Raw genomic sequence first — 20624 nt, forward strand, 5'->3', positions numbered from 1 at the left:
CATGAGCATGGTGGTCAAGGCTTTCTGTGAAAGTCACCAAAGATTACTCCACCCAGTAAAACACACACACACACATGCAAGCTCAGCAAAACTTAATAAACTTAATCCCACAACCCCATCCCACACTGTTCCACAGCTCCTCACTAATATAGCACATTTATTAGCACATAATTGCATAACTATAAGGTAGCTGGAAAGGTCATGCCACAGTGTCATCAGAGAGAGACTCAGTGTCTCTCGAGTAGAGCACTGACCTTTATGAGTGCTCATAAAAAGACTTTGTTTACAAAGCCTCGCAAAGTGATGAGCTCGGGAAACACCTCCTTGAGGCAACAGCTCCGCAAGTACGTGACCAGGAAAAGGAAAAAACATCCACGCATGGGATGGAACCGGGGAGAGATGGAGAAGGTCATATATCCTGCTGTACTGCTGTAGTGCAGGTCAAACCTAGGGAAAGGGGTGAAGAGCCTGCTGACACTGTTAGCTTAACCTTTGGAAAATTGTCTGTTAATTTGGCGATATGGATCAAAGTATGTTGATATTTGAAGTTCATAGACCTGCATTACTTCACGAAAGTCAGAGAGTTTGTTTATTCTCAAACAGCCATTAAGTACAAGTTATGAATTTTTCAGCATCAGGATAAAAAATAGAAAAACACCTCCAGATATCTCCAAGGTTTAGACTTTATATGTTTAAGCATTTTCTACTGTTTATCAACCAAGTTCCAATTCCAAACACATCCCAAGATATTCAGGTCTGGAATCTGGGGTGGTGAGTCCTCTGTTCACCACCGAGAACACCAGCAGCATCAGCAATTTCATTTAATCAGATGTTCTTCTGCTTTCTCAGTAAGAGTTTCTTCACTAGTAGCTCCACATGCTTTCAGACCCACTGCACTGAGTCATCTTCCCATGGACAGAAACACCTGTTGATTTTCTCCTCTCTCAAAGACAAAAGCTTAAGTACTGTTTGAGTGTTACAGTTTTGGTGGTCTACCAGGTCTTTCACATTTTTAGGGGTCTCATTTTCTCTGTATCATTAGATCCATTTTTAAAAGCCTTGGTTTAAAGGTTTGGGTATTTCAAACTGATTCAAACAGTCATTAAGTACAAGTTGTGAATTTTTCAGCATCAGGAGAAAACACCTCCAGACAACCCAAAAAGTTCACTCTCCAACGTTTGTGACAGTTTAGGTTAGGTTAGGTTCATCCATTTATCTCTTCTCAATATTTTCGGTGGATGCAAACACGTGGAGAAGAACTGCGCTTTCAGACTATAGGCAGTCTATAGGCAGAATAACACCACAAACTGACACCTTGTTTCTGTGATCAACTTTTTGGAAACTAAAGGTGGAATGGCCGTTTGAACAAACTGGTGCAGTTGTTTATTTGCATGTTGGGTCTTGTAGTGGCGCCTCACGTTACCACTCTTCACAATGGCCACGGTTTTATTAATTTCATTAATCAAATCAAGCACATTGGCTTTGTGCATGAAGGCATTTTTTTTCAGTACTGAGCAATTCTGAACATGCCATTTTACGTCCTGAATATCGTTGTCAATCAGCAAAAGATTTTTTGATGAACACACGTTGCTGCTGTGAGTCTCAATGATGTCACTCTCATATTTTGTTTGTTTGTTTGTTTGTTTATTGTCTCTCTGTGATTGGACCACAGGTAATGAAAAGTAGATCACGCAAAGTTTGGAACTTTGTCCACATAAAATTAATTTAGGTCTCAAACTGGGCCGGAGTCCCCCTGTTCTAGAGAAATGCTAGTTAACCAAGGATGTAAAGTGGGTCATTTTTTGTCATTAAAAACAGTTATTAGTCACTAGGTTAAGACCAGGTTAAGATTAAGTTTAGGTATAGATTAAGGTGTGCGTTAAAGCTAGGTTTAGATTAGGTTAGGTATCATTGGTCAAAGTAATGTTGGGTATGATGAGTCAACTCTCAGATGTGAGTTGATTCATCACTGTGAGTCAACTCCCTTGTCTAGGCTTATTTGGGTGAGGAGCTCATTATCACTGGTTTGCTTCCACACAGAAGAATTCTATATAAACTGTGGATTGATTATGGAATTTTGACTGACACTTTTCTGTGTGCATTTCTGCTAAATGGTAGAACCTAGGTTCATCCATGTATCACTTCTCATTATTTTCTTTGGCTGCAAACATCGTCGTGGCATTTCACCATGCAGGAACGCTGGCAAACAAGGAGCCGTTCTGGCAAGAGAGGGTTTTAGCTTTAAACGTTTTAAAGTTTAGCATATACTTTATAGTTTTTAGTCATGTGAAAAATAAATGAACAAATCAAGCAACCTGCCGTGCAACACTGGGACCAGATAGCTTTCTCACCTACAGAGGATAGCACCAGAGACCACGTGAAGCGAACCCCAGACCAACAATTTCAGAAGGACCAGAGATTGGTGCTCAGGACCGCTCCCAGGCTCGTAAACATCTTTCACACTTGACCAAACATAGCGAACCTGGGTTTGGAAAAAATACAGCTGGTGTGAAAACGCACTAAAACAGTGGTGAGTCATTTGCCCACTTGCCCCAATGGTTAAGGTGGCTTCACACCTCAGTAGTTTGGCAGCAGTGTGAAGAACAATGTGGATGACTTGGATGAGGTCAAAGGACTCATAAGGCCAGCTCTGTAGAACGATCTAGAACAGCTGGTATTAAGATGATGATGTCGGTCACTCTTATTATACTCTCTAGTGTCAAGAGTTGTTAAAGATTGAAATCTGAGCAAAGATAGCTTGCAATCAGCTCTCCCCTCACACACATATACAGGCTGCCATTCATTTTTGGAGTGTGCAACTCTGTAATTAGTGTGTGTGTGTGTGTGTGTGAAAAAGGAAGCAACTGGAAAAACAGGGGATAGGAAGTAAGACCGTCCATGTGGAATTACACTCACACACACACATACACAAATATACACACACACACCCGATGCAAACAGTCTTGCAGGTGGAGTTTTAATCAGAGTTTGATTATCAGACCAACATGTTTCTTATACGCAAAGCATTTTTAACCAGGAAAGAAGCTAGATGGGCTTATTGCCGCTTCTGGCATGTGCTATGGGTTTGTGCACTGCAGCATGTCCAGGAGTGCATAACAAGCGGGGGGCAGTGAATCTTGACAATTCTCTGCCAAGATTGCAATGAGCGTTTGACTGTTGACGTCTGCCCAGGTTGTTTTCAGTCAGTGACGCACCTGTGTTTTCCGTTGCCAAGATAGCAATACACCAGAAATTTACCTGAACACCACGCCCATCTGCGTAGATATATTCTCAAGCACTGTTGCCAGACGTCAAAAATAAACTGTTGTCAGGGTGTCAGATAACCATGAGCATCGCGACACACCTTGAGCAGGGTGTAAGATACCCCCTGAATACCCCCAATACCAGATCTACACTATATGGACAAAAGTGTTTGGACACCTGCTCATTCATTGTTTCTTCTGAACTCAAGGGCATTGAAAAAAAGTGATTATCCTGCTTATGTTGGAGTAACTGTCCAGGGAAGGGATATTCTAGAGCATTGCTGTGAGGATTGGATTGCATTCTGTCACAATAACGTTAGTGAGGTCAGGATGTTGGAGAAACTGGTGCAGTTGTTCGTTTGTGAGTGGGCTGCAGTGCTGATGTGACAATTATGGCTAATTTGTGTGGTCCTCACCTACGGGTTCTGTGGGTGATGCTAGTTTTGTTCCAAATTTGCATGTTGGGTCTCGTAGTGGCGCCTCTCGTTATCAGTAAAATGATTTTTTGAGAAACACGTTACTGTTGCGAGTCTCCGTAATGTGATTGTTGTCGTTTTTTTTGGTTTGTTTGTTTTCTGTGTTAAGATAAATACTGCAGTACTGAATGAATTCTGAAGTAAAATCACTTTTTTAAAAACAGTTTCTATAATTAAACATTCTAGACTGCTTTATTTAGTGTAGTTTACTTAAAATGACTTAATATGTTTGCCTAAAAACAGCATTTTACTGTACATTTATGCATTTGTGTTTTACCTTACCATTTGTGTTCTCCTGCTGGTAAAACAGAATTTCCACAATAGTTTTCTAAAGTTTCAGATATTATGTTCTGTTTTCATGTTCCACTGTAAAACAGCTCCACACTGACTTTAAACTTGTTTATTTACCTTGTGAGGATGTCCGCACTGCTGTCGGCTGAGAATAATGTCTGTTAATGTCACCTGAAGGACACCAGATGGCACTCTGAACATGGTGCTTAAAAGAAAGAATTGGAACTGGATCGGGATTAAAATAGTCGATACTAGATCCATTAAAATAAGCCGAAATAAACATAAAAACACAATACACAAATTATCAATGTGGAATGTGTTATGGTTTGGCAGAAACCACCGCTTGCAAATGTTTTATTTGTAGACAGCTTAATAATTTTTTCTTTTTGATAAATTCATACTATGAGTATAACAGTATGTTTATTTTTTTTTTTACCAAACAGTGATGGTACAGATGGTACTATTGGTGTATATACAGTAAATTCACAAGCACATGCTGACCTTGAAATGACTGAAAATAAAATAATTCAAACAAAATAAAAGTTTAGCTAATTAAAAAAAAAACTGTCAATCTTTCTCATTTCAACTAATGAAATCATTGGATTGGACAAGGTTGATGTGTCAGTTTTCTTGATGTGTGTGTTTTTGGAAACATATCAAACATGCAAACACTGACTGCGTATAGCACTACAGGATGTAGCAGCTACCTCAGGAGGGGCTATACAGCACTAGGTGAAACAAACAGCATTAAAAATGGCCTACATTTCCCTGTTACATGAATGGACTAAGAAGGCTAAAGGTGCAGTTTGTCTTTCTTTAGGTGGTCCCTGGTGGATTTTGACATTATGTAGACGTTATTCTTTTAGGCTTCAGCCATTTAATAGGTGGGTTGATGTTTGCATGCCGGATTTGCTGGTATGTTGTGGAATGCATTATTCTCTTCACCCATGCAATATTGTTGGCATGGTGTTTTTTTCATGAAATGCAGTTCCTTTTTATTCTGCAAAAGTACTGTACCTTTGCTGACTGTGACCGAGTTCTAGTTTTGCTTCATCAGCCTGCACCGTCTGCTTCCAAAACTTCTCTAGCCTATCTTGATGCTTCAGATTTTGAGTTGTGTTACAAGCTCACAGGCAAGGTGTCCTCATTATGGCTCTTTATTGAAGATTATGTTTGTGCAGGCCAGGTTGCACAGTGACTCAATCACTGTATGATGCTAGCCAGCGCAGAATTGGCAGTTGACCCTATCCTCCAAGCGCATCAGTTCGAAAAGAAGTGGTTGGCAGGCTTCATGTGATTTGGAGGAAGCACATGCTAGCCCTCATCCTTTCAGCATTGGAGGCATTATGTGATAGGGGGAGTCATATAGAAAAACATACAGAGGATTTGATATTGGCAATTCCGAAATCCAAAAATTTTCACCTTGGTCATTGCTTGGATAGTCATTGGTGTATAACAGGAGCCATTCAACCGATTCCCATTAGGAAGGAAAGCCTAATGCTTCTAATTGTGTTTTTTTTTAGCAGACTTCACAAAAAATGACACCTAACTCAGGATGATGGCACCTCATAAATTACACACATGGACAAAATTGTTGGTACCCCTCGGTTAATGAAAGAAAAACCCACAATGGTCACAGAAATAACTTGAATCTGACAAAAGTAATAATAAATAAAAATTCTATGAAAATAAACAAATGAAAATCCGACATTGATTTTGAACCATGCTTCAACAGAATTGGTTTAAAAAGTAAACTCACGAAACAGGCCTGGACAAAAAGGATGGTACCCCTGAAAATAATGTGACCCAAGGGACATGTTAAATCTAGGTGTGTCCACTAATTAGCATCACAGGGGTCTACAATCTTGTAATCAGTCAGTGGGCCCATATATAGGGCTACAGGCAGTCACTGTGATGTTTGGTGACATGGTGTGTACCACACTCAACATGGATTGGAGGACAAGCATGTTAAAGGTAAAGGTTATAAGACCCCCAAGCAGCTTGATGTTCCTGTGACAGTTGCTCATATTATTTAGAAATTTGAGATCCATGGGACTGTAGCCAAATTGATGACAAATTAAAGAGACGGATAATATGAATGGTAACAAAAGAGCCCAGAAAAACTTCTAAAGAGATTAAAGGTGAATTTCAAGCTCAAGGAACATCAGTCAGATGTCACCATCCATCACTGTTTGAGCGAAAGTGGACTTCATGGGAGATCATCAAGGAGGACACCATTGTTGAAAACAAATCATAAAAAAGCCAGACTGGAATTTGCCAAACTACACGTTGACAAGCCCCAAAGCTTCTGGGAGAAAAAAATTGTAAAAATTAATTTTTTGACTCAGCTCTATGTTCACAGATGGAATTAAGCATATCAAGAAACACTGTCCCTACTGTGAAACATGGAGGAGGCTCTGTTATGTTCTGGGGCTGCTTTGCTGCATCTGGCACATGGTGTCTTGAATCTGTGCAGGGTACAATGCAATCTCAAGAATATCAAGGGATTCTATAAAGAAATGTGCTGCCCAGTTTCAGAAAGCTTGGTTTCAGTCGCAGGTCATGGGTCTTGCAACAGAATAATGACCCAAAACACAACCAAAAACACCCAAGAATGGCTAAGAGAAAAACACTGGACTATTCTGAAGTGGCCTTTTATGAGCCCTGACCTAAATCCTATTGAGCATCTTTCAGGAGCTGAAACATGCTATCTGGAAAAGGCACCCTTCAAACCTAAGACAACTGGAGCAGTTAGCTCATGAGGAGTGAGCCAAAATACCTACTGATAGGTGCAGAAGTCTCATGACAGTTACAGGAATCGTTTGATTGCAGTGGTTGCCTCAAAAGGTTTACGGTCTATACTGTATGTCCAACACACATGTGCAATGCAAGTGCACAGCTTGTTTAGTCCCTGTAGAAAAGTATACTCAATAGCAGATAAATATGGACCTTTTAGCATCATGCTTAATGTCAGGTGTGGCCTAGAGGGACCCCTAGTATTGAGCTGTGGAGCAGTGTAACTGTGCTCCATCCAACACCTTTGGGATGAGATGGGCAGGTGTTCATCCAACATCCTGACCTCGTGAACGTTCTTGACACTTAATGCAATCAAATCCTCAATCCTCAGCAATGCTCCAGCATCTAGTAGAAGAAGAGTGTATACTGTGGTCTTCTATGTGGTGTACCTGTACTGTTGCGTAATGCTGTGCTACATGTCGTGTCTGCTTTGCACTGCCGTTAGTTCTAACATTGGAGAAGCATTGTAGGAAAAAATGAACAATACTTAAGCTAAATATCTCCACTTCAGAAGGATTAGATGCCCATCAGACACTCTGTGGAGTGTGAGGATACACTATACACTTGAGCATCTCTCTCTCTCTTTTGCTCTCTTCGAGCCACTCCTGTGTAACGGTGCCAAGTTGCTCAAGAAAGGTCTGAAGCGACCTCTAAACAAGAAGAATACGTACTGTAACTTCATGCTTTGGCAAGAAATAGCTCAAATATCTTGGGACTAAACCTTAGCTCAGCGCAAGCAACAAACAGTTTATGGTCAAATGCCTCGAAATGGCCATAGGCCAAGGTGGAGGGGGATTCGCTGAGGATGGCAACACAACAGACCACGCCCACCGGGGTGTTTAAAGAGCAGAGAACAGAAAATGAGGGGAAAGTAAGGGGAAAAAAGTGTAAAAGGAAATGTTTGGCTGCATATCAGAAACTTCAGCAAGGTTTTTGATCTGCCGCAGGGAGTGTGGGTGGTTGGTGGACTGAGTTGTGAGCAGCTCTCCTCCCTCAAGCGATTTTGGGAGGAACTTTCCAACGAGTGAATTATTCTTTTTTTTCACCTTTCAAATGACTGGAGAAAACTAAAAGAAAATAAGGGATATACTGACAAACAACATGCGGCAAAAAAAGACCAAAAGAGGAGGTTATGTGAAATGGAAACGGAGGGCGAGAAGAATAGGAGAGGTATGAATAGAAGATGCAGTGTTATTTTTGCGAGGTGTAAAGCTGAGGCATGATACAGGACTTTCTCACCAAAGCCCCCCCCCCCTTTTCTTTTTTTTTCTCCTCTCCTTCTTCTAACTTCTTTAAACGGTTTTCAAATTATAATACACGTCTTGCCTCTTTCTCTATCTCAGTCTTGTCTCCACTCTTTTAACTCTTGCTCATTCCCACTCCCACTCTCTGGCCATGTCTCTCTCCCCCCTTTCCTTCTCTCTCTCTCTCTTTCTCCCTCCTCCCCCTTGTTTTTGGCTCTCTTCCACTCCCCACACTCTTGCGGTCTCTCTGTCTGTTTCTCTCCCAGAGAAAACCACTTAATGCAAACAAAAAAGATTTTTGTCCTCAGCTTGCAGTGTGCTGTCACAATGCTACGGAAACAGTCATTTAACAGAGCGAAGATAAATCAGTGACTAAGTGGTACTGCCCTTACATCTCGGAGACAGCAGGGAAAAACACGGCTCATCAAGGGCATAAAGTTGTTTTTTGTAATTATACAGATGGCAAATGAATGGCAGGATGAGAATGGAATTTAAAACACACACACACACACACACACACACTCACTCTCACACAGAGCTGCAATAGATGTTACACAACGCCCGCATGGCACCAGTGGGTTAGGAGACTGCGGGCCCTGGGAAAATGATGTGCTCTGAGCAAAGTCAATATGCGGCCAAGTAGAGGAGATGTGGACGACAGTTGACGAGACAGGGCAGTACCTAGTGTTTTTAGCGGTGTGTGTGAATTTTGCATGCATTTCCAGGACAGAAAGTTCCCAACTTTTGATGCTAGAATTAGAATTTGATTATAGATTAGAATATATATACAATAATGTTACATAATGTTACATAAATGAATGACATATGTAAGTCCTTACATTGTATGAAACACACACACACACACACACACACACACATATATATATATATATATATATATATATATATATATATATATATATATATGTATGTATGTATGTATATATGTGTGTGTGTGTGTGTGTGTGTGGGTAATTCTTGATTCTCTGGGCCAAGTCCTGGTCGCCTCTGCACAGCGAGGCGCAATGATATGTTGGGAAAAAGAAAAATGGAAATCTGAGAAGGGGAATTGTGTGAAAGGGAAAAAATAGCCTCAAAACGGAGCAACAACAAAAACACCCAAAACAACCCCCCGAAAAAAGAAGCGAGCATTTATGAGGGCTGGTTCCGTCTGCTGGCTCACTCGCCGATCTTTAGTGAGGCGTCACTGCGGGTCAACAGCCCGTCTCGCAGACGCTGCACTGGCAATTATAGCACTGTCATGGAAACTACGTTAAACCAAGGAGAAAACGACCCCTTGCGACTTCCAAGCCCATTTTAAGGCCCCTGGTTTAATATGAATGTCTAAATAACTATATATGTATCAATATATTCTATAAACAAAGCGTGCCCTTAGAGCTGGGTTGCGTGAGTGCGGTCTATTGATTTGTCTGATCAGACTGTTAAATCGTAGATCTCTCAGCCACCCATATAGCTGACGCATCGAAAGATCAGCAGGCCACCGTGAAGGCCACCGTGGAAGCTTGAAGTTTAGGCTCGGAGGAGGGTGGCGCTCGTCCATTTGGTCGGTTGCTGTCCTGTCCGGGAGTTGAACCCGCAACCTATGGGTCACAAAAAACCCAAGGCCACCAAAACCACCGGGCCTGCACACAGTCATTCCCATAAATTACCCTGACAGCTCAGGAAAGGGAAAGTCAGAGGAGAACACTTTCCAGTTCGACGCTGAAGGGAATCTGGATGGAGACTTTAGGCAGTTAGCAGCTAGCAATCAGCTAGTTTTCCCACACATGTCTGGGAGCTAGCAGTGGTTAAATGTGGTGGCCGACGTAAACAGCTCAAGTTACTGCCGTCCCCGCTAGCTTTCTATTAAGAACATATTCAAGCCGTAAACTGCCATATCATGACGGCCAACCCTCAGTGGACGCTCCTGTAGAGCTTCTTATTTTGTTCCACATTTGATGCTAATAAAAGCTATGAGGTCATTGCTAACACTAGGCCCTTCCTTTGACCTCTGACTTCTACCCTGCGTGGATGGGTGCTTCTGAAGGATCGGCCTGGTGGGGTCTACAACAGCCAAGAGGAGTTTCCTCTACACACACACACACACACACACACACACACACACACACACACACACATTCCTTTGCCCTGCCACTAACACAGGAAGCGGAGGTAGAGCTACTTCCTGTTGGAGAGGGGAAGAGTTAGGGTATGGATGGTGGCCCACACATCCTGATAAGGAGAAGGAGGGAGAAAAGAAAGAGAGAAAGAAAATGAATGACATCATAGGTTCACTGGACGGGGTTTTGGGGAGAGTCCACAGTCCAGCTTGATGGAAAAGCTGAAGCTAATGGGTGAGGACATGTGCACACACACACACACACACACACACACACTCACACTCAGCTGCAATAACAAAACACTCAAACAGGACAGGATCCGTGACCCTACGCACCTAATGCCGAAGGAACACACACTCCCCACATGCCTTCTGTTTTACTGTTACCTCCAACCATAAATTCTGCCAAATACTGCACACTGCACAGTTCAGTTCAGTCACTTCCGTTAACCGAACTGCACCGCCATCTTTAGGTAAAGCCTGAAAGCAAAGTCAGGCCTTGTTTTGCAAAGGCTCAAAGATCAGCACTAACTGAGCACCTGAGCCATCTGGAATAGCTAATGCTGAATGAAATGCTCACATAAATATTTTTCTGGGCAAGATTTTTAGTAAAATTTATTATTGTATGTATGTATTATTGCTTGATGTTCTCTCCTGTGTATTAGGATTTACACTAATTACTTGTCAGTCTGTATGAGACACTATTCAGTACTGTGATGAGGAGAAACATGCCAAACACGTTAAGTGCTTTTCCAAAATGGAGAGAATTATTACACGCAAAAGGGTGTGTGTGTTAAATGTTGTAGTGGGCAGCACCACATGTCAGGGTAAAATGCCTTTTCCCCTTCCAGTCATCTTTCCATTAATATGCTTTGATACATATGCTTGTAGGGTGTCGATGATTGTCTTCTGGACAACTGTCAAGTCAGCAGTCTTTCACAAGCCATAAGCCATACTGATCAGAAGTAAAACAAAAGAAAAGGCTTAAAATATGTTACTTTATGTGTATTATATATAAAATATATAACCTTTTGCATAACATTTTTACAAAAATAAGCTTTGGATTTATCAGTCATAGGTGCTCTACTACAAACATGGTTCGTTTATGGAACCAAAAGTGGTTCTTCTATGTTGTCACTGAAAGAACCATTTGTAACTCTTAAAGTATAGACAATAATAATCAGTCATCCTATTTCTAATTGTAATTATATTTATAATAATTACCTTATAATCACTTATATTAGCCTTTCATTGGGTCAGGACAGTTGTGCACCCTCAATTTCTTTTGCCCCCTTATCTAATGCATCTTAATACCTCTCTGCAAAACAACTGACTGTGATACTGATTCAACGTTTAGAACCATCATTTCCAGAATTTCAGAGTAAAACGAAGAGAATGAAATAACAGCTCACGTTTGTTTGTTCACATGGTGAAGTCCAAAGGTTAATCCAACTGTGCCTCCATCTTTAGGTACAACTGCAAACAAATTCAGGGAATAATTCCACAGGAGGATTAGCACTAACTCGCTCCATCTGCAACAGGGCAAGTGTGGATTGCTACTCATAACATAATAACGCTGAATAAAAGCTTCAGAGCTATTTTGTCAGTAAGAATTTTAAAAAGCTATTAAGGGGCTTTGAAGGCCCAAGCCAACAGTTTTACACATAACTCCAGCGTGGAAAACAAGGGCTTTCTGAGCCGACCCAGGAAGGGAACTTGCACATTCAGAAATCTGTCAGCTGAAATCGATCTATCTTTGAAACCAGGCATAACTGAAGTTTCAAACGTGGGGATTTGAGCGCAGAGCGTTACAGGCCAGCACGGAGTCGAGCTCTTTATTGTCGGTTTTATTTGAATAAATCACCATGGGGGATGTCGCGCAAGCCTTGCTTATGCATTCATGAAGCCACAGCTGGGCAATAAACTTTAAACTGTGAGAGAGATGGCAAAAGCTACAGAAATACCACTCGCAGCCACAAGCATTGATTCCTTCACTGTTTTGCTCTCTGTCGTACACACACACACACACACACGCACAAAAACTGCATTTCATGCTCTGTTCCATACACTCATAGCAAATTCATGACCATCTGCAATGCACAGTCACAAATTTCCAGCTCACAGAAATAAATTGCTTGGGACCCCCCCTCAATCCACCCCCCCCCCCCTATTTTTTTACTTTGTTGCTTACACTGAGACAGGCTTGAAAAATCAATTGACCAGGAGAGTGTTATTTTCTCAATTTGAAGAGCTGACCAGGGGGTGAGCTGGTTCGACAGAATAAAAAAGAACCTCTTCCCTTTAACATCCTTCCCTATACAGCAAACACACACACACACACACACACAAGCATATTAGTTTTCATACCTTTTAAGATTGTGGGCTCATGCTCATTTTTAGTTTTCTCCATGGTTGGAACGCTGTAGCTGCTCTGTACACTGTGTAAATCATTCTGGATGAACAGACCAATAGAAATGCTTGGAATAAACTCATTACATTGCTCAAACATTACATTGCATTGACTTACATTCACAGTTAAGAACTTATTTGCCTTCTCTATTAAAGTCACCATTTTGGAGATAAATGTTTTTCATTGGACAGCGACAGTATATAAAAAAACCTTAATTCAGTCCCACAGCTGTATAAAAGCACATTTTTATACACACACATATATATAAACATTTAAATCTACAGTACCATAAAAAAATAACAGAAACAATTAACACATTATTGTCCTCAAAATGTACAAAAACACACACACACACACACACACACACACATACACACACACACACATACCTATTCCAGCTATTCCAACATCCTCAGTTTCCACAGGATCTTCCTCTGTTTTGACACTCAGGCTAATTTTATGGCTAATTAATTGGGTGGATGAGCTTTTACCGCTCGTCGGCTGACCTCTGCCCACCTGAGGTCACGCAGCGGCCCGGCCGCAGAATTTCTGGTATGTCATTCACCTAGTAACAAAAACACAGACAATATGCACAGCGGCACTCTCTGCCCAAACACACACACACACCTCACACGCATACTCACATAATCACATACTGACATATACATAGTCTTGCCAATATGTAAATGCAAAGAAAAGAAAACTTGGACCTTCCAGAACGGACGCATTCTTCTTTGTCTTTTTTTTTTAAATTAATCCACATGAGGGGTCATTACTTTAATCCCATGCTTGATTTTCACTGTATAAAGACACAAGAGGACATGGAGACGGTTTGAGTTTTGTTCTTTCTCTGTCAAAAAAAATGTTTGCTTTTTGTCAGTGGTTGAGGGGAAGAAAAAAAAAAAAAAGAAATGAGGCCCCTGAGCCAAACTCAATTTGTGGCTGATCAAAATTCTGGGAGGAGGGAATCCGAGAGCAAAAAAGAGAGAGAGAGAGAGAGAGTTAGAGCTTAAACACTCTGCCCATTCTGTTCCTCTCAAAAGACAACCATTACCACAAGCCTCTCTAGTTCTAATCACTGCTTTGTAGGGGCTAGTCAAACGCTAAGCTCTCCACATGTGCAAATGTGCTAAACGCATAAACAGTGACTCTTGCAAGCCACTTACGCTTGCCCCCACCCCCCCGGCTAAATATTCAACACGCAGATGCCTCTTCCCAAGGAACCGGCGAGTGACAAGTATCATCTCCAGAACCTGATAGAGATGCACTCTCTGCAGTGTGGGAAAACGCTTCTCCCCAGCCCTGCTCTCAACTGTGTGTTTCCAATTGGATTGTTTTTGATTTAATAGCTCTGAGACATTTTTTATTGGAAAGTCTTTTATTTGAAGATAATTACTACCAAAAGCCAGAGAGTTATTACCAACTCAACATGTTTCTCAAGTGCTGACACGGAGGATTATAAAATACACTGACAGAGGATTACAAAATACACACACACACACGCACACAGACACATACATATATATAATATATATATATATACAAAATGACTTTCTCAAACTTTCTCAGTCAGATACAGCAAAAAAAAGTACAAAATAAATTACAGCCTTCAAGAGATCCAAATTCTACAGATGACTCTGTGGTCTCTTTCATGAACATGACTTTTTTCCCTTCATTTTTTTAATCGTATTTTTTGTTTGTTTGTTGTTGTTTTTTTCGCTTGAGAGCTGTCAAGTGCAGAATTAAGGAGTGTGGAGTGGTTTCACATACAGTTCAGAATGTTTTGACACAGTGCAAACATGATCTTTACAGAATTATATAAACGAGAGTAACAAAACAAATATGTAAATACAAAAAAAAAAAGAAAAAGAAAAACCCTCTGAGAAAACGAGCAAAGAAATATTCACATTCTTATCCTCCCTGCCTCTGGACCCTTATTTGAGAAGAATGCTGGAATTACTGGAATATAAGAATACAGTAATTGGATGGAGTCAAGCTAAATTGTTGACTGGAACTGACCACGGCCTTGAAGAATATAGGTTATCAAGAACATGAAATGAGTAGGTGTAATGTGAGCTATATCGTTCTGTGTAGTGTACATGCAGGGGCTTCTGAAAACAACTTTAGAGGGGCTTAAAGCAGTTTTGGGGGAAAATACAGGTTTCCGAACAGCTTTTAAAACAGTATTTGGAAAAATGGACTTGAGATGACTCACTGAAAACACTGAGACCGGGTAAAAAGAAAGGGAATCCGTTGAGCTTAGCTGAGCAGATAAAGTGGATAGAGCATGTTGTTGCTGTTGTAGGAAAAGCCTGTGTTTCAGAAACTGTAACTTTTTCTTGACCAGAAGAAGGAGAACAGATTCCTGGATGGGGACTGGCCTCTGTTAGCAAACAGATTTCTAAATAGTACTGAAAAAGGGTACTTTGACTCCGTGTGGGAACCTTTAGAAAGGACTCTTTATATGTATAGTGACTGTTTCTTCTTTAAGGAGCTGTTTACAAGAGGCTGTATATCCAGCATTGAGAGGGTCTTAACTATTTAACCAGGCACAGATCTAGAGATGCCATAGTTTTATATGGAATCATCGCCTTTACTGAAGACAAATTGACAAATCCCTTTTTAAGGGTGGTCATGGACTAAATTTCTTTCGGTCTAGGCTTGGCCTAGGCCTGGTCCAACATATGTCAGTGTTACTTTAAACAAAAAAAAAAAAAGGTTTGTGATTGGTCCATTTATGATGAAATGTTCACACAACATAAAGGCAGCTGGTGTTTTTCAAATGTTTACAAATCTTAAAAACCTTTTCTTTTTACTAAATTTTCTTAAAATAGAGACAATATACACCTTTCTTCAGAAGCAGCATTTTGTCACTGTCATATCAAAACCTTTCTTCTATATTCCCCATTGTGTGATCTTTTGGGATCACCAGAACTGGTCCAAAATGACTTTCTGAAGATCTTGTTAGCTTAACATACTAAAGCTAGAAAAGTTTTGCCTATATGGATACAAGGTTTTGTTATGACAGCAACAACATACTAGTGGTGGACGTACTTCTATCCAGTAATACAGGCGCTGTAGTAGACTGCACTGCTGGCATCGGACAGGGCCGATATGAGTGTACTGCTCTCCTCGCAGGCACTCCTGCTCACTCGAGTCCTGCTGGCACTCAGATACTGCTCGAACTCATGGCGGTCCACCTCACTCCAGAAGTCTGCTGAGGGCCCCAGCTGGTCGTTAGCGTCCAGGGTAGGTGGAGGAACCTGCGGAGCTGAGGGTGCAGGAGTAGTGTTGGAAGATTCTGGAGGAGGAGATAGTTGCCCAAGTTGGGAGGTGAAGGCTGGTGGTTGCTGGCTGGTTCCATACATCTGACCATAGTAGCTAGTTTGAAGAGGAGTGCTAGGGGGTTGCTGGGCTTTGGTTTGGTCTGGGAGAGCCATACTCGTTTGGGGAGGGTACAGACCCTGAGGGTTCGTAGGCTCGGGGCCCAAGCATTTTTCCTGGACGGGTCTACAGGCCAGAGGGGACTTGTGGTTGAGGTGTGGGTGGGTATGCTGAAGGGTATGAGGGTTGGGGGGGTGGGGGTGGTGATGGCTGGAATGACTGTGGTGGCCTCCGTGGAGGCTGTGGTTTTGGTGCTGGTGCTGGTGGTAGTTGACCCATGGTGCCAGGCCTACGTCTTCTTGCATATGAGGGGGGAAGAAGACAGAGTCTCCTCCGCCCTCCTCCAGAACGTCCAGTGGGGACATCTCCGGAGTGGGCAGACCGTAAATCTCCAGTTCAGAAGCTGTGGGAGGTTGGAGGTCCCGGAAGTGTCCCAGAGAGGGCAGCAAGTGGTGGGGGTGAGGGTGCTGAGGGTAGACCTCTCCGGCTCCGAGGCCTCCAGCCACACCCTGAGCTAGGCCGTGCAGGAGCAGGCCAGGCTCCACACGCTTCATCTTCTTGGGCTGCTTCTTGCGCCGCGGGCGGTATTTGTAGTTAGGGTGATCCTGCAGGTGCTGCAGCCGGAGCCTCTCTGCTTCCTCTACGAATGGACGCTTGTCCAGTGTGCTCAGGGACTTCCAGGACTGACCTATAAATACACAGAGTGTTAGCATATTTCGGTTGTTACGTGACAACAATTGCTTACTATAAAAGCTCTAGAACTAAAAATAAATGTGAAATGGTTTAAATGTGAAACATGATTTACTAATCATTTCTAATCAAGTAATAGTATAACTTTTTTCTATATTTCCACTATTTTTACCTCATTTTAACCTTTGTTTGATATTGAAACTATTGTAACGCTTGGGAAATAGTGTCTGCATTAGTAAAGCCTCTGCGACCGGCAAGCTTTAGTAATATTACCACTTGCTTGGTATGGCTGACTGTTTGTGCTCAATAGTCGTAGTTGTACAATTATTAATGGGTCAGTGGTTACAGACAATCAGCAGCTTGTGGGCTCAAGACTGTCTGCCTCAACCTGGCCTTTCACTGGCAAGAGATTTGCCATGTTTTGCGAAAACAAGGACATCAATTTGGTTCCTCGAGGACCAGCACTACGCAAATATTGCGCAACCCGCACAGGCATTTCACATTATCACATTTATTTGTGGCCGGTTTCTCTTTTTCCTTGAACTCCGGTGGCTTTTGTGGAATGTTTCGACATATTTGCAAAGACTTTAATCATCTGTGACCATCCGAATGTCTGTGTGCTAGAACAAACACTTTAATGTGACTGTGATATGTCTCAAAACTACACAACCACATTAGACTATTGTTTTATGAATCTGAATCTGAGTTGTTGTAAAGATGTAATAACATAACTGTTATAACACATGCCTATATGTGCTTAAATATGCTAATAGCACACTGCATAAAACTCTTTCGACGTTTTGAGAAAGACCTTTAAAATTATTGAATGGATTTAAATGATTTAAGCTAATAGTATTAATTTAATCAGACATGTGTTGCAAGTATGCAAGCATTGACCTTAGAAAGAAATTGTTAAGGAAGTTTAGAAGTTATAATCCATCTAAAGAAGTGAAAGCTGTGCAAGGTTCATCACAAGTTAGATTGTGGCGGGAATGTGTAGACGCTGTTTAACTGAAACATTGCAATTTCTAGTGCATGTAATCTGCATGATATCTTAATTAGGACATGTAGCAGAAAGTAGTCAGCTTGAAAAATATATAAGCCAATGTTATGAAATTGCCATAGTTTACAAGGCCCTTAAAGGTGAGCTAAACAGGTTAGATTTACAAATGGGAATCAAGTGCAAGTAGTAATATTGCATAGTAATGAACTGGTAATATTGCGTATTATGTGGTATTAGGTGGCAGTATTATATAATGTTTGTTATGAAGTACTACTACAAGCACTTAAACACAATCAGCATTGTGCAGCAGTGCATTTAAGGTGATTTGTGGGGATTCTGAATGTATAGAATTGTTAGAATTGCTATAACATATTTACTACAAGGCAATTATTTGAGTAAAGTTTACCTAAAATAAAAAAGTGATGGTATCAAGAAGTTTGCTTTAGCCCTTAAACTTTATCTATGTAGACCCACACTTCACCTCCTCACTCTTATAACTGCATAACGTCCATATTAGTCCAGTAGTAGTTAGGACATTTGATTCATATTGTTTACACAATATGTTAAAAAGGTTACAAAAACAATGCAGTTGAATTTGAATTAAATTTGAATGAGGTTAGAGGTCCTACCCAGCATTTTGCTCAGTACAGCATTGTGTAGGTCGGGGTTCTGCAGTGCCAGCCGCTTGCGCTCGTCTTTAGCCCACACCATGAAGGCATTCATAGGCCTGCGGATCCTGCCCTCACCCCCGCACTTCCCGTCACTGGCCGTCCCGGGACGAGTGGAGTCCGGGCTGCCCGTCCTCCTCTCTGCACCCCCTGTGGCACCTCCAGAGCGGGACCCCAGCTCCGTGGTCAGGCCGTGGTCAAATCCGTGGCTCCGGTCAGGGCCCGCTGGGCTGGAGGAAGCACCCCATGCTCCACGCTCCACGACCTGGCTGGGCTGAGTGGTGGCCTCTTGACAGTAACTAGACTCAGATATATTCATTCCAGCAAAGACGACCGAGTGATGGCACACGGCTTGCTTAAATCGAGCAAATGAAAAGTCTCTTTTACTGGCTCTTTTATGATTTACTCGCGACAAGTTTGTGTCCTCACACAGAAATTACGAGAGCTGCCAAATTACAGAGCAGTCAAAATGATGTACAGACCAAATTAAAGAGCAAGAAAAGTGATATACAGAGGAAAAAAACTTAAATAAATACAAAAAAAAGAGGAATCAACGTTGCTTGAGAAGAGTAGAATCCCAGAGATGGATGTCAGTGCTGTCTCTAGCTCCTGCTGTTCAGGACTGCCTGTTACTGGTACTAAAGTTTGAAAGTTGTGGTGAGCCTTGATAGACCCATGTTGTAGATATATAAGTGGCCTGAGCCAATCAGAGCGCAGACTTAGACGGGACAGGCGGGATGGGCAGCCAGTCAGATTTGTGCCCCCTCCTCTGCAGTCTCCACAGACACAGAGATGTAATCTGAGAGGGCCATTGTTTTAGTCTAGTACTGAATACACGCACACACACACACACACACACACACACACAAACACACACACACACACACAAACATACACAGACACACACACACACACACACACACTCTAAATCTATCTCACGCGTGCACGCACACACAAACCCACTTGCACGGACCCCCTCCTGTGGTCTGAGTACGGGGTTGTGGTGGGAGGGGGAACCACAGAGAAAGTCATGCTCATTAGTGTTATCTTTAATGAGGAAAGCAAATGTTAACCCATTAAACTCCCATTAAAGGACCTGGACATGAGTTTAGACTTCAGTTCCTCAGTTTGTATGTTCCACACAATGCACATATTAGTTCCACTGTATATACCAAATAGACATGTGATGTAATGGACTACAATTGCTGAGTGTTGAGAATGCAGTTACATTTTTATTATTATGAAAAAATAAATAAGCATACAGCTTTTAAAGAAGTAGACTGAGTAGACTGATAAATCACTGAGCTGATCAGTTATTTATCTCAGTGTTACTGAGCTCTACTAAATCCTGAGAAGACTGATAAATCACTGTGCTGATCAGTTATTTATCTCAGTGTTACTGAGCTCTACTAAAGCCTGAGTAGACTGATAAATCACTGTGCTGATCAGTTATTTATCTCAGTGTTACTGAGCTCTACTAAAGCCTGAGTAGACTGATAAATCACTGTGTTGATCAGTTATTTATCTCAGTGTTACTGAGCTCTACTAAAGCCTGAGTAGACTGATAAATCACTGAGCTGATCAGTTATTTATCTCAGTGTTACTGAGGTCTGCTAAAGCCTGAGTAGACTGATAAATCACTGAGCTGATCAGTTATTTATCTCAGTGTTACTGAGCTCTACTAAAGCCTGAGTAGACTGATCAATCACTGAGCTGATCAGTTATTTATCTCAGTGTTACTGAGCTCTACTAAAGCCTGAGTAGACTGATAAATCACTGAGCTGATCAGTTATTTATCTCAGTGTTACTGAGCTTTACTAAAGCCTGAGTAGACTGATAAATCACTGTGCTGGTAAGTTATTTATCTCAGTGTTACTGAGCTCTACTAAAGCATAAGTAGACTGATAAATCACTATGCTGATCAGTTATTTATCTCAGTGTTACTGAGCTCTACTAAAGCATGAGTAGACTGATAAATCACTGTGCTGGTAAGTTATTTATCTCAGTGTTACTGAGCTTTACTAAAGCCTGAGTAGACTGATAAATCACTGTGCTGGTAAGTTATTTATCTCAGTGTTACTGAGCTCTACTAAAGCATAAGTAGACTGATAAATCGCTGTACTGATCAGTTATAATCTCAGTGTTACTGAGCTCTACTAAAGCATGAGTGATAAATCACTGTGCTGATCAGTTATTTATCTCAGTGTTACTGAGCTCTACTAAAGCCTGAGAAGACTGATAAATCACTATGCTGATCAGTTATTTATCTCAGTGTTACTG

General features: G+C 41.5%; 1 protein-coding gene across 1 annotated transcript; it reads right to left on the reverse strand.

Annotated features, from left to right (window-relative positions):
* Window positions 1-13958: 13958 nt before the first annotated feature.
* sox18 (SRY-box transcription factor 18) lies at window positions 13959-19072 on the reverse strand. Its single transcript, XM_072697358.1, has 2 exons — window positions 18306-19072; window positions 13959-16671 (listed from the first exon to the last, which is right to left on the reverse strand). Exons 1-2 carry the CDS (start codon window positions 18661-18663, stop codon window positions 15656-15658), a joined length of 1374 nt encoding a protein of 457 aa, XP_072553459.1. The 5' UTR covers window positions 18664-19072; the 3' UTR covers window positions 13959-15655.
* Between the last annotated feature and the right edge of the window lie 1552 nt (window positions 19073-20624).

Source organism: Salminus brasiliensis, chromosome 14 (genome assembly GCF_030463535.1).
Source record: "Salminus brasiliensis chromosome 14, fSalBra1.hap2, whole genome shotgun sequence".
NCBI lineage: Eukaryota > Metazoa > Chordata > Actinopteri > Characiformes > Bryconidae > Salminus > Salminus brasiliensis.